This window comes from Suncus etruscus, chromosome X (assembly GCF_024139225.1).
Source record: "Suncus etruscus isolate mSunEtr1 chromosome X, mSunEtr1.pri.cur, whole genome shotgun sequence".
NCBI classification, from domain to species: domain Eukaryota; kingdom Metazoa; phylum Chordata; class Mammalia; order Eulipotyphla; family Soricidae; genus Suncus; species Suncus etruscus.
In genome coordinates, this window is record NC_064868.1 from 34375250 (window position 1) to 34390891 (window position 15642).

At 50.1% G+C, this 15642-nt stretch overlaps 1 protein-coding gene across 1 annotated transcript in view; it reads right to left on the minus strand.

The window, feature by feature from the left end:
- Positions 1–14505, minus strand: part of LOC125998817 (plasma membrane calcium-transporting ATPase 2-like) — an 883863-nt gene extending 869358 nt beyond the window's left edge. The window contains 2 exon segments of the mRNA XM_049766880.1: positions 13550–13791; positions 14491–14505. Of these exon segments, the coding sequence (XP_049622837.1) occupies positions 13550–13791; positions 14491–14505 (257 nt within the window).
- Positions 14506–15642: the final 1137 nt, after the last annotated feature.

Sequence of the window (15642 nt, forward strand, 5' to 3'; positions counted from 1 at the left end):
ACCAATGTGTTTAAATAAAAAATACTAAAAAAACAATATGATATAAGAAATGAGTTGTTACTTTACCATTCTATACAGTGATTGAATCGCCTTGGAATCTTCTTATGTATAGTAATTATAGCACTTGCATGATTTACACCGGAGTAGCTTTCCCTCGCTTCAAGTTTCACATGGAGAAACAAAAGAAAAGATCATCTTTTTCTCTATTAATATGAGCATGGTCTTAAGAATGTGATCAGCCCTATTTTTTGCCTAGAACCAGTTTTATCAGCAAAACAAAGCAATAATTTATACACCTGCAAGAAAAGAGTTTGGTTTCAGCCAGTATGTATAGACAGACATAAGTGTGGTGCATGTATGTAGAGGCTGTTGCATGTCCAGGTAATACTTGGAGAACGCACACACTGTTCGCTATAGAAAATAATCTTCCTGCAAGGATTCAAGGTTATTGGGATACATTATGAGCTTGCAACATATCTGCTACCAGTTTCTGAATATTATTTTTCTTCTCACTTTTAAGCATGTGTTTACAGTCTTGAGAGCACAAATAAAACTTTTTGAATATAATGAACATATTTTTTCTATTAAAAAAGGCATGTCACCACCAATGACGGTGAAAGGTATCTAAGCAAAGCCCTCTCCTGCAAAACAAAAAGAAAAAAAGGAAAACAAAAAGAGAGAACGAGACCAGGTATTTGAATCAACAATACTCTTTGTATTGTTTATTAGACAGATTTACTCTTCCATGGCTGGCAGCAGTTCTGTCGAGGGGGGTTGCACCTGGACGCCTGAGCTGCGGTACATAACGTCCAGTCCGCCAGAGAGAAGCTTGGCACAGCGCACTTGGTGATTGCACTCGTTGCAGATGACGTGGTCCTGGCCCTGTGTGTGTAACTCCACCAACATGCACAGTGTGGACCACTTGGAGCGGCGTAGGGAAGAAAACTCCCAGTGTTTGTTTGTTGCCTGAGTAAGGAAGGCATCCCTCCCATCCATGAGGTCGCAGCTGAGCAGGGGGTCAGGGTCAACGATGGGGGGCAGAGTGTTGATGACAGGCCCCGCATGCAAGTGGATCACAAAGAAGTCCTCTTTTTGCTTCTCCATCATAGCATATAGCTTCTGTGACAAGCTTTTTGTCTCACAGAGCATTCTGGACTTCTTGTTGGCACGACTAATGCTGCTCTTATTTTTCTTTCTCTTCCTCCTTTTCTTTTTCTTGGCATTCTTGCTGTTTTCCTGGCTGCCCTCTGTGGGCTCACTAGCCTCAGTACTCTTTTCTTTCTTTCTTTTGTCGTCCTCCTGCTCCAGCTCCTTGATGCTCTCTTCCAGCACTTTGGGCCAGAAGTCTCCTGAAAAATAAGGAAGCTCCTTGGCACTTGTCAGCCTGTCCTCAGTTGCTTGTTTGAAAATGTCCTTGTAGTCGTGGATAATGTGATCAGCAAGTGCCTTATCCAGCATCTTCTTGTACCATTCCTGAAGCCGTTTTGGCTTGGGGATCTTCTGATCAGGCGGGTGACAGTGGAAGATGTAGTCGTCGCCCTTATTGGGGGGACATGACCAAATGTGGCCTGTCACATACCCTAAATTTTTTACATATTCCAGGTAGCCAATCAATAGTTCATGATACACAGCTGTTCAGAGGCAGCGTGGCTGAAAAAAATGGACACTGTCCAGATAAGATATGTACACTCGCCTGGTGTTGGGGGGTGGGCAGTCAGAGCCATACTCCTGAACATACATCGCGAAGAAGCAGACATCCACCCCATCAATCTCCTCGAAGGCAAACAGTGCTTTGGTCCGGTATGGGAAAGATTCAGACATCTCCCCAGAATCCACAAATCGAGACTTCATGCCGGGTTTAACTTCCACAGTCTTGTTCGAGGTAGCCACCACCCGGACAAAGACCTCCCCAACGTCGGGGTGATTCTGTTGCCGCAAAAACTTGTTGACTCGGTCTTCTAAGTGATTCCCTAACCGGGTAGTCTGCAGCCTCTTAGCACTGCATTTGTTCTCTTCTCGCATTGTGCCAGTTTTCTTTAAGCAGTTGTCACACACAAAGCCTGAAGGCCAAATGATATCGTGATGTAGCACACAGATCTGATGCATCTTCCGTCCACATTCCTTACAATCAACAAAAGGTTCTGGATCTTGCCTATCGTTCTTTTTCTTTTCAAATAGATCCTTTGAAATTATTGCCTGAGGCTGAGATGGGTCTTCACCCAGGGTAACATTCTCTCCTAGTATCTTTCGGAAACATTTCTGACAGAAATTATACCTGTTCTGATAGCTGTAATAGGCGGCATCCGGAGGAATTGTACATAGCTGCTTCCCATAGCAGCACAAAGTCTGCGAGGAGAACTCGTACTTTTTCCCACAGCAGTATCCCAGGGACTGCATCACAGGGTCAATTTCTTGCTCAAACACATCTGCCAGTCTACTACAGAACTTATAGACCCGTGAGGTTTTACGTTTGTGGCGCCAGGTGTTGTTGAACAGAAGCCAGAAGTCATCCACATACTGCCAGGGCTCTTGGTACTGTCCTGTTTCCAACTTCCGCTTAATGGTGGAGAGGTCCATGGGGTTCTTATCAATGCCCAAATAGTGCGGGATTCCTAGGAGCTCTGGATCCATGGGTTTCCGAAAGGGTAAGAACTCTGGGTCTTGTCGATATAGTGCTTCGAGCTTTGGCATTAGGGCTTGGCGCAGCTCCTCTGGCTTGAAGATTTTCTTTCGGGGCTTTGAGGGAGAAGTGGACTGAGAGGCTGCGCCATTGGGGCCACTCTCTTCCTCCTCCTTGGCTTCTGTTTTCACCTCCGGCTTTTTCTCATCCACTTCCATTGGCTCTGAGTCCTGCTTTGTTGTGCCTGTTTCTTTAACGTGGGAAGATCTTTGAAAATCCTCGTCTGTCATCTCCGACCCAGATTTCCCCTGGGGCTCACTGACGTCAGGCTCAGTGTCATATGTCTTGAATTTAGATTTCATCTCCTGCATTGAAACTTCAGATCCTGACTGCTGCGAGCTGGTATCAGCACTGGCCACTGAGGATGGCGCTGGAATCAGGGGATTTGCAGCTCCAAGCGATGTTGGAAGAGCTGATTGAGAAAGCAGATTTGGTGGTTGCTGATCTGTTATTATTCCTGCTGTTGGAATGCTCATTGGATTATTTCCCATAGGGTTGAGAGTCCTCATCTGCTGGTGAGCTGGAGGCTGTGCTGGTTGCTGGCCAGGAACCCGAGGCTGTAGCTGTGTCTGGGGCTGGTTCGGGAAGGGCAGTCCGAGGACAGCATAGGCCCACAGCATGGAGCTGACATCTATGGGATTCGGATTGCTTAATAATGTAGCATTCTGCTGGCCTGTACTCACAGACCCAATTGTGCTTGGAGTCCCACTTGCAGGAGACCCCAGGATCAGTTTGCATTTTTCAGGGTCTGCAGTGGGGCCCGCAGCAATTACTTGTATGGGTAAAATTCCTGTTGTTCTTTCCACCGGACACATGTTTGTCACGTTGGTGACTGAAGCATTCTTTATGTCTGTAGGGAAGGGAGGCAAACTACTGACCATATTCTGTTTGCTGGGTAGCTGAGGGTTCACTCTGGGGGCCTCTATCTGCTGTCCTCCAGTCTGGCTGAAGGGCTGTCCAAAGGGACTTGTATTTCCTGTCATCCCCATCTTAGTCATACCTCTGGTTTGTGTCTGGGGCTGGTTCGGGAAGGGCAGCATAGGCCCACATCATGGAGCTGAGATCTATGGGATTTGGATTGCTTAATGATGTAGAATTCTGGGGTCCCCTGTTTGGGACATCAGGCGGGGAAAATCCACGAATCTACGCCTGCCCAGTGGGGCACAACTGTGAAAACCTGTGAGTGCTACCTGTAAATGTCTGTCTACTGTCTTCTTGCATGAAACTCTTGGGAGTGGGGAAAAAGAGGCTCTAGCAGAGCAAGGCCACTTCGCTTCGATACGCAGCTATGCGCTCTTTCTAAGAAAAGAACACCATCGCAACAAGAAGGAAAAATCACACTAAGAACTGTGCTATATCACGGAAGCAAACATTTCTCTCTGGACTGTCTTCTCTGTTGCCTTCTCGGGCCTAAGATTTGATCCACTGTGAGGCTTCATCCACAGATAACTCCCCTCCCTTAGAGGCAAGTCAGCCCATCCAGAAAGGGCGGAGCCAGAGGAGTGTGCTGCCTGCATCATATAGCCAATGAATACCACCACAACACGTAGGAAAACCCACAATACAAGTGTGAAAATGGGGAAACAACGCAGGCCAGCATCAGACATAGAGAATGAAGATGACAATTCTGATAACCAGATAATGACCAACCAACTAATCAACCTCTCAGATAAGGACTTTTGACTAGCAATATGGAAGATGCTCAAAGAACTCAAAGAAACCATGGATAGAGTTGAACAGAACATTAATAAGAACCAAGAAAATATGAAGACAGAAATCACAAAACTCCAAACTGAAATAACATGTCAACTAACAGGCCTGAGAAACTCAGTAAATGAAGTGAATGGCAAAATGGATAAGCTCTGGGACAGGGTATCAGAAGCTGAGAAAAGACTTGGTGCTGTGGAAGATGAGATACATAACAATTCCATACAGCACGAGAGATTGGAAAAAAAAACTTAAAGCAAATGAGCAGACAATGGAAAAATTAGTCAAAGAATGGGAACAGATGAAAATAGAAGTCTATGATAAGATCAACAGAAACAACTTAAGAATCATTGGAGTCCCAGAGACCCAGGAAGAATATTTCCAGGAAGAATCAACGGTCAAGAACACCATTAAAGAACATAATAACACCCTCAAGCAGTGCTGCCCCTTGTGCAAGCAGAAAGCCATGGCTGCAGGCCTGGCTGTCTTCCCGGGCGCCTAGACTTCTGCGAGCACCACAAGGATGAGAAATGAGTTCGACGCCCAGAAAGGGAGGAGCCACTGAACTTCACTGGATCTCAGATGCCAGCACCCTTCTGCCTCTCTACTCTGCTGTCCTGCATTTTCGGCCTGATTTCACCCTGGGTGCGGCTCATCAGCCAGCCTGACTTCCTGTGAGCCTTCCGGGGAGCCTGCCTTCCCGTGAGCCTTCCGTGGAGGTGAGTCGACATGCCCAGAAAGGGAGGAGCCACTGAACTTCGCTGGATCTCAGATGCCAGCACCCTTCTGCCTCTCTACTCTGCTGTCCTGCATTTTCGGCCTGATTTCACCCTGGGTGCGGCTCATCAGCCAGCCTGCCTTCCCGTGAGCCTTCCGTGGAGGTGAGTCGACACGCCCAGAATGGGAGGAGCCAGAAGAGCACGGTTGCTCTGCTCCCCTTCGCGACGGTGCACATCATTTAGCCGATGAATACAACCACAACACGTAGAAAAACCCGCAGTACTAGTGTGACAATGGGGAAACAACACGGGCCAGCGCCAGACATAGAGAATGAAGATGGCAACTCTGATGACTTGAGCCTGACCAACCACCTAGTCAGTCTCTCAGATAAGGAGTTTAGAGTTGCAATATGGAACATGTTCAAAGAACTCAAAAAAAGTATAGAAGAGAACACTAAGAAGAATCAGGAGAATATGAAGATAGAAATGAGAAAACTCCAAACAGAAATTTCAGATCAAATAACAGGTCTGAAAAACTCAGTAGATGAATTGAAGAAAAACATGGTTGAGATGTCCCAAAGGTTAACAGCAGCTGAGGATAGAATCAGTACACTGGAAGATGAGATGCATAACAATTACATACAGCAGAAGAAATTGGAAAAAAGTCTCAAAGCAAATGATCAAACAATGGAAAAATTACTCAAAGAATGGGAACAGATGAAAATAGAAGTCTATGATAAGCTCAACAGAAACAACTTAAGAATCATTGGAGTCCCAGAGACTCAGGAAGAAAATCTCCAGGAAGAATCAACAGTCAAGAACATCATTAAAGAGAAACTACCAGAGCTAATGAATACATGTGATCAAATCCTGCATGCCCGAAGAGTGCCAACTAAAAGAGACCCCAGAAAAAACACCCCAAGAAACATCCTAGTCACAATGACGAATCCCATAGATAGAGACAGAATTCTGAAAGCAGCAAGATCGAAAAGAGAAATTACATTCAAGGGAACATCCTTGAGATTTACTGCAGACCTGTCACCAGAAACACTCAAGGCTAGATGGCAGTGGTGGGACATAGTGACAAAACTCAATGAAATAAATGCTTCGCCTAGAATACTGCACCCAGCAAAACTCACTTTCAGGTTTGAAGGAACAATACATAGTTTCACAGACAAACAACAGCTCAAAAACTTCACAGATTCAAAACCATTCTTAAAAGAAAAACTGAACGGCATACTTTAAGACAAGGCTTACCAACAGACACACCAAACTTTAATATAAAGATGGCACTAACACCCAGGACAATTCTTTCTCTCAATGTCAATGGACTAAATGCACCAGTTAAGAGACACAGAGTGGCTAAATGGATCAAAAAACTCAATCCAACCTTCTGCTGCCTACAAGAAACACACCTGAATAGTCAGAACAAACATAGACTCAAAATAAAAGGCTGGAGGAAAATCATCCAAGCAAACAACACCCAAAAAAAGCAGGAGTGGCCATACTAATATCAGATGATGCAAACTTTATACTTAGGAAAGTTGTAAGGGACAAAGATGGATATTTTGTATTAATCAAGGGATATGTACAGCAGGAAGAAATCACCCTCCTAAACATATATTCACCGAATGAGGGGCCAGCAAAATATTTAATACAACTGTTGACAAATCTGAAAAATAATATCAATAACAACACAATTGTGGGAGACCTCAACACGGCAATGTCAACACTAGACAGGTCAACCAGACTGAAACCCAACAAGAATATACTAGACCTGAGGAGAGAAATGGAAGAAAGAGGCCTAGTAGATATATACAGGACACTCCACCCCCAGAAGCCTGGATACACATTTTTCTCTAATGTACCTGGGACATTCTCTAGGATAGACTACATGTTAGCACATAAAACATACCTCCATAATATCAAGAGGATAGAAAATTTGCAGGCTGCCTTTGCTGACCACAAAGCCCTGAAATTATATATGAACTACAAAGGGACACAGAAGAAAAATTTTAACACCTGGAAGTTAAATAGCCTCATACTGAATAATCAGTGGGTCCGAGATGAAAGTATCTGATAGCATGAGTACTGCATCCTGGCACTTGAGGCGCCCCTGCTGGCAAGCAAGAGTACTGCATCTTGGCATTTGTGGCGCCCCCTGCTGGCACTCATGAGTACTGCATCCTGGCACATGTGGCGCCCCCTGCTGGCACTCATGAGTACTGCATCCTGGCACTTGAGGCGCCCCCTGCTGGCACTCATGAGTACTACATCCTGGCACTTGTGGAGCCCCCTGCTGGCAGCATGAGTAATGAGTAATGTATCTTGGCATTTGTGGCGCCCCCTGCTGGCATTCATGAGAACTGCATCGTGGAATTTGTGGCGCCCCCTGCTGGCACTCATGAGTACTGCATCCTGGCATTTGTGTCTCCCCCTACTGGCACTCATGAGGACTGCATCCTGGCACTTGAGGCGCCCCCTGGTGGCACTCATGAGAACTGCATATTGGAATTTGTGGCGCCCCCTGCTGGCACTCATGAGTACTGCATCCTGGCACTTGCGACGCCCCCTGCTGGCACGCATGAGAACTGCATCCTGGCACTTGAGGCGCCCCCTGCTGGCACGCATGAGAACTGCATCTTGGCATAAGTGGTTGTGGCGCCCCCTGCTGACACTCATGAGAACTGCATCTTGGCATTTGTGGCGTCCCCTGCTGGCAGCATGAGTAATGAGTACTGCATCTTGGCTTTTGTGGCGGCCCCTGCTGGCACTCATGAGTACTGCATCTTGGCACATGTGGCGCCCTCTGCTTGCATGCAAGATTCCTGCGTCCTGGCACTTGTGGCGCCCCCTGCTGGCACTCATGAGTACTGCATCCTGGCACTTGCGGTGCCCCCTGCTGGCACTCATGAGTACTGCATCCTGGGAGTTGAAGCGCCCCCTGCTGGCACTCATGAGAAATGCATCTTGGCATTTGTGGTGCCCCCTGCTGGCAGCATGAGTACTGCATCCTGGCACTTGTGGCGCCCCCTGCTGGCAGCATGATTAATGAGTAATGTATCTTGGAATTTGTGGCGCCCCCTGTTGGCACTCATGAGAACGGCATCTTGGCATTTGTGGCGCCCTCTGCTGGCACTCATGAGTACTGCATCCTGGCACTTGTGGCGCCCCCTGCTGGCACGCATGAGAACAGCATTGGCATTAGTGGTTGTGGCGCCCCCTGCTGGCATTCATGAGTACTGCATCCTGGCATTTGTGGCGCCCTCTGCTGACATGCACGATTCCTGCATCCTGGCACTTGTGGCGCCCCCTGCTGGCAGGATGAGTAATGAGTACTATATCTTGGCATTTGTGGCGCCCCCTGCTGGCACTCATGAGTACTGCATCCTGGCACTTGTGGCGCCCCCTGCTGGCAGCATGAGTACTGCATCCTGGCACTTGTGGCGCCCCCTGCTGGCAGGATGAGTAATGAGTACTATATCTTGGCATTTGTGGTGCCCCCTGCTGGCACTCATGAGTACTGCATCCTGGCACTTGTGGCGCCCCCTGCTGGCAGCATGAGTACTGCATCCTGGCACTTGAGGCGCCCCCTGCTGGCACGCATGAGTACTGCATCTTGGCATTTGTAGCGCCCCCTGCTGCAGCATAAGTACTGCATCCTGGCACTTGTGGCACCCCTAGCTGGCACGCAGAAGTACTGCATCTTGGCATTTGTGGCGTCCCCTGGTGGCACTCATGAGAAGTGCATCTTGGCATTTGTGACGCCCCCTGCTGGCACCATGAGTACTGCATCTTGGCATATGTGGCGTCCCCTGCTGGCACTCATGAGAAGTGCATCTTGGCATTTGTGACGCCACCTGCTGGCACCATGAGAACTACATCTTGGCATTTGTGGCTCCCACTGCTGGCACTCATGAGAACTGCATCTTGGCACTTGTGGCGCCCCCTGCTGGCACTCATTAGTACTGCACCTTGGCACTTGAGGCGCCCTCTGCTGGCAGCATGAGTAATGAGTACTGCATCTTGGCATTTGTGGCGCCCCATGCTGGCAGTATGAGTACTGCCTCCTGGCATTTGGGGCGCCCCCTGCTGGCAGCATGAGTAATGAGTAATGCATATTGGTATTTGTGGCGCCCACTCCTGGCACTCATGAGAACTGATCCAGGAATTTGTGGCGCCCCCTGATGGCACACATGAGTACTGCATCTTGGCACTTGAGGCGCCCCCTGCTGGCAGCATGAGTACTGCATCCTGGCACTATTGGCGCCCCCTGCTGGCACTCATGAGAACTGCATGATGGCATTTGTGGCGTCCCCTGCTGGCAGCATGAGTAATGAGTTTTGCATCTTGGCATTTGTGGCGGCCCCTGCTGGTACTCATGAGTACTGCATCTTGGCACATGTGGCGCCCTCTGCTTGCATGCAAGATTCCTGCGTCCTGGCACTTGTGGCGCCCCCTGCTGGCACTCATGAGTACTGCATCCTGGCACTTGCGGTGCCCCCTGCTGGCTCTAATGAGTACTGCATCCTGGGAGTTGAAGCGCCCCCTGCTGGCACTCATGAGAACTGCATCTTGGCATTTGTGGTGCCCCCTGCTGGCAGCATGAGTACTGCATCCTGGCACTTGTGGCGCCCCCTGCTGTCAGCATGAGTAATGAGTAATGTATCTTGGCATTTGTGGCGCCCCTGCTGGCACTCATGAGAACTGCATCTTGGAATTTGTGGCGCCCTCTGCTGGCACTCATGAGTACTGCATCCTGGCACTTGCGGAACCCCTTGGTGGCACGCATGAGAACTGCATTGGCATTAGTGGTTGTGGCGCCCCCTGCTGGCATTCATGAGAACGGCATCTTGGTATTTGTGGCGCCCTGTGCTGGCACTCATGAGTACTGCATCCTGGCACTTGCGGCGCCCCCTGGTGGCACGCATGAGAACAGCATTGGCATTAGTGGTTGTGGCGCCCCCTGCTGGCATTCATGAGTACTGCATCCTGGCATTTGTGGCGCCCCCTGCTGGCACTCATGAGTACTGCATCGTGGCATTTGTGTCTCCCCCTACTGGCACTCATGAGTACTGCATCCTGGCACTTGAGGCGCCCCCTGGTGGCACTCATGTGAACTGCATCTTGGAATTTGTGTCGACCCCTGCTGGCACTCATGAGTACTGCATCCTGGCACTTGCGGCGCCCGCTGCTGGCATGCATGAGAACTGCATCTTGGCATTAGTGGTTGTCGCGCCCCATGTTGGCACTCATGAGAACTGCATTTTGGCATTTGAGCCGCTCCCTGCTGGCACTCATGAGTACTGCATCCTGGCATTTCTGTCTCCCCCTACTGGCACTAATGAATATTGCATCCTGGCACTTGAGGCGCCCCCTGCTGGAACGCATGAGAACTGGATCTTGGCATTTGTGGCGCCCCCTGCAGGCACTCATGAGTACTGCATCCTGGCACTTTTGGCATTTGTGGCGCCCCCTGGAGGCACTCATGAGTACTGCATCCTGGCACTTGTGGCGCCCCCTGCCGGCACGCATGAGAACTGCATCCTGGCACTTGAGGCGCCCCCTGCTGGCACGCATGAGAAATGCATCTTGGCATTAGTGGTTAAGGCGCCCCCTGCTGGCACTCATGAGAACTGCATCTTGGCATTTGTGGCGCCCCCTGCTGGCACTCATGAGTACTGCATCCTGGCACTTGAGGCGCCCCCTGCTGGCATACATGAGAACTGCATCTTGGCATTAGTTGTTGTGGCGCCCCCTGCTGGCACACATGAGAACTGCATCTTGGCATTTGTGGCGCCCCCTGCTGGCACTCATGAGAACTGTATCTTGGCATTTGTGGTGCCCCTGCTGGCACTCATGAGAACTGCATCATGGCATTAGTGGTTCTGGCACCCCCTGCTGGCACTCATGAGAACTGCATCTTGGCATATGTGGCGCCACCTGCTGGAACTCATGAGTACTGCATACTGGCACTTGTGGTGCCCCCTGCTGGCACTCATGAGTACTGCATCCTGGCACTTGCGGCGCCCCCTGGTGGCACGCATGAGAACAGCATTGGCATTAGTGGTTGTGGCGCCCCCTGCTGGCATTCATGAGTACTGCATCCTGGCATTTGTGGCGCCCCCTGCTGGCACTCATGAGTACTGCATCGTGGCATTTGTGTCTCCCCCTACTGGCACTCATGAGTACTGCATCCTGGCACTTGAGGCGCCCCCTGGTGGCACTCATGTGAACTGCATCTTGGAATTTGTGTCGACCCCTGCTGGCACTCATGAGTACTGCATCCTGGCACTTGCGGCGCCCTCTGCTGGCATGCATGAGAACTGCATCTTGGCATTAGTGGTTGTCGCGCCCCATGTTGGCACTCATGAGAACTGCATTTTGGCATTTGAGCCGCTCCCTGCTGGCACTCATGAGTACTGCATCCTGGCATTTCTGTCTCCCCCTACTGGCACTAATGAATATTGCATCCTGGCACTTGAGGCGCCCCCTGCTGGAACGCATGAGAACTGGATCTTGGCATTTGTGGCGCCCCCTGCAGGCACTCATGAGTACTGCATCCTGGCACTTTTGGCATTTGTGGCGCCCCCTGGAGGCACTCATGAGTACTGCATCCTGGCACTTGTGGCGCCCCCTGCCGGCACGCATGAGAACTGCATCCTGGCACTTGAGGCGCCCCCTGCTGGCACGCATGAGAACTGCATCTTGGCATTAGTGGTTAAGGCGCCCCCTGCTGGCACTCATGAGAACTGCATCTTGGCATTTGTGGTGCCCCCTGCTGGCACTCATGAGTACTGCATCCTGGCACTTGAGGCGCCCCCTGCTGGCATACATGAGAACTGCATCTTGGCATTAGTTGTTGTGGCGCCCCCTGCTGGCACACATGAGAACTGCATCTTGGCATTTGGGCGCCCCCTGCTGGCACTCATGAGAACTGTATCTTGGCATTTGTGGTGCCCCTGCTGGCACTCATGAGAACTGCATCATGGCATTAGTGGTTCTGGCACCCCCTGCTGGCACTCATGAGAACTGCATCTTGGCATATGTGGCGCCACCTGCTGGAACTCATGAGTACTGCATACTGGCACTTGTGGTGCCCCCTGCTGGCACTCATGAGTACTGCATCCTGGCACTTGAGGCGCCCCCTGCTGGCATACATGAGCACTGCATCTTGGCATTAGTGGTTGTGGCGCCCCCTGCTGGCACTCATGAGAACTGCATCTTGGCATTTGTGGCGCCCCCTGCTGGCACTCATGAGAACTGTATCTTGGCATTTGTGGTGCCCCTGCTGGCACTCATGAGAACTGCATCTTGGCATTTGTGGCGCCCCCTGCTGGCACTTAGGAGTACTGCATCTTGGCACATGTGGCGCCCTCTGCTGGCATGCACGATTCCTGCATCCTGGCACTTGAGGCGCCCCCTGCTGGCACTCATGAGAACTGCATCTTGGCATATGTGGCGCCACCTGCTGGAACTCATGAGTACTGCATACTGGCACTTGTGGTGCCCCCTTTTGGCACTCATGAGTACTGCATCCTGGCACTTGAGGCGCCCCCTGCTGGCATACATGAGAACTGCATCTTGGCATTAGTGGTTGTGTCGCCCCCTGCTGGCATACATGAGAACTGCATCTTGGCATTTGTGGCGACCCCTGCTGGCACTCATGAGTACTGAATCCTGGCATTTGTGTCTCCCCCTACTGGCACTCATGTGTACTGCATCTTCGCACATGTGGCGCCCTCTGCTGGCATGCACGATTCCTGCATCCTGGCACTTGTGGCGCCCCCTGCTGGCAGGGTGAGTAATGAGTACTATATCTTGGCATTTGTGGAGCCCCCTGCTGGCACTCATGAGTACTGCATCCTGGCACTTGTGGCGCCCCCTGCTGGCAGCATGAGTACTGCATCCTGACACTTGAGGCGCCCCCTGCTGGCACGCATGAGTATTGATCTTGGTATTTGTTGCGCCCTCTGCTGGCACTCATGAGTACTGCATCTTGGCATTTGTAGCGCCCCTGCTGGCAGCATAAGTACTGCATCCTGGCAATTGTGGCACCCCTAGATGGCACGCATAAGTACTGCATCTTGGCATTTGTGGCGTCCCGTGGTGGCACTCATGAGAAGTGCATCTTGGCATTTGTGACGCCCCCTGCTGGCACCATGAGTACTGCATTTTGGCATTTGTGGCGTCCCCTGCTGGCACTCATGAGAAGTGCATCTTGGCATTTGTGACGCCCCCTGCTGGCACCATGAGTACTGCATCCTGGCACTTCTGGCGCCCCCTGCTTGCATATATGTGTACTCCGTCCAGGCGCATGTAGCGCCCTCTGCTGGCACGCATGAATACTGCACCCTGCTCCTGGCACACTTGATTTCTGTGTCCCACCCCCACCACATGCTGCACCCCTTTCTGGCATGAACTATCCCTGCATCCTGCTTACTTCTTGAGCACGATCTCCGAGGCCTCGTTGCTGTACTTGCGGAAGCTCTCATCGGGCAGCTTGATCACGGTGCTCATGGATTTGCGCAGCAAGTTGAAGGTGTACACATTGTACAGCTTCTCCTCTGGCATCTGGCTCCGCACGGGCTTGTAGTCCTGCTTCAGATCCAAGGCGAAGCCAAGCAGGCCACACTCCGTCTTGTTGCCCACTTGTCGGGGCAGGCCGCCCTCCTTCTCTGGGGGCTGCAGAGAGAGAGGGGGGTTGCTCTCTGGGCCTAGTCCTCTTGCCCCAGAAATACCACCTGGAGCCCAGGCTCCCCCCACTTCCCTCTATAGCTAGGCCTGACTCAGGAGGAGAGGAGGCACACAAGATTAGTTTGGGAAAACGAGGCACTAAGAGAGCTGGTGAGTGGATAATGCAGGGTTAAGGTTCTTGCTTTGCATGTGACCAATCCAGGTTCAATCCCCAGCACACAATATGGTCCCCTCACCCTGTTAAGAGTGATCGCTGAGCAGGGAGCCAGGAAGAATCCCTGAGCAACCAGGTGTTGCCTCAAAACCAAAACCAACAAATAAAAATGAACCTCTCACTTCAATCTGGTATTACTTGTGATCCTGTGTTTATTTTATTTATTTTAATTCTTTAGACAGGCAACATGGTGGTTCTTAAAGACAACACCACTTCTGGTGGTGCTTGGGGGACCATGTGGGATACTGACTATTAAACCATATACAAAGCAAGAGCCTTTTTCTGCTGTATTATTTCTCTATCCCCCTGTCTGTGCTGTAACTTTTTCGTTAAAATTTTTGGGGGGTATGGCTTCCCCAGCAGTGCTTCCCCCTCCATCTTCAGCTTCACAGAGCAGTTTGGGGGGATTTATGATGCAGTGACAGAGATCAGACCTTAGCCAGCCCTGTGCATGCAAGCAGACACAGATTTACCTTTTGTCTTGTCATCTGTATACAGAAAGTGATGGAGCACACTGTATATTAGCATGGAACTCGGCTAAAGTATACAACTAAAGTATATAGACACACAGCTCAGATTTCCCTGAGTAAAAGCTGCTGGGTTTTGTTTTGTGTTTTAACGTTCTATACCCTTCTAATTTCACAAGCATGGAGAAAATGCTTCAGAGAGATACCAAACAAAACCCTCATCCAGTGTCTCTGGGATTTAGCTCTGGGGGGCAATGGCATAACCCCAAGTTCTGATGCATACAACCCAACACACGGTACACAGATATGACCAGTTTTACATGCTCTCCTGTGTGTACATGTGACCTTGAGTTTTGAATAGTGGTATCGTGGACAGCAGGGTCATCACTTCATATGACATCTGTGATGTGTGCCACCTTCGTTCATACATGTAGTCAATGATGCACCTCCCTGTTTCTCCATGGCCTTTAGTTTTCTGTCATTTCAAGCATTTATCTTAGCATGTTATCTTCACAATAGTCTTCACTCACTGCTTATAGATTGGTCAGTCAGCATGTGTGGGAAGGTTAACACCAAGGCTGTCTTGAGGGTTACTCCCAACAGTTTGTGTGCATAAATCAGTCCTGGCAGGCTCTGGCGCCATTTTGGATGCTGGGGATCAAATCAGGGCCTGTCTCCAGTCGGCCATGTGCAAGGCAAATGCCCTACCACTGTGCTATCACTCTGGCCCCAATATTGTTTTTCTAAGTTGGACCAATGGTGGCAATTTATGTCGTTTTTTACCCCAACAGATTATTCTCAGGAAGCCACAGATGAAAATTGCATAAATGGGGCTGGTGAGATAGCACAGTGGTAGGGCGATTGTCTTGCATGCAGCCAAACCAGGATGGATGGTGGTTCAAATCCCAGCATCCCATATGGTTCCCCGAGACTGCCAGGAGCGATTTCTTAGTGTAGATCCAGGAGTAATCCCTGTGCGCTGCCAGGTGTGACCCAAAAACCAAAAAAAATATTGCATAAATGGTGAGGAAGGAAATATGGTCAGAACAAACCAATGTTTGTTCTGGGGCCACAAGTCTTCTAGTTTAAATCATAACCAGCTAGTTTTGGCTAACTCCTGACTTGCTATTCATGGCTTACTCCTGGCTCTGCGGTCAG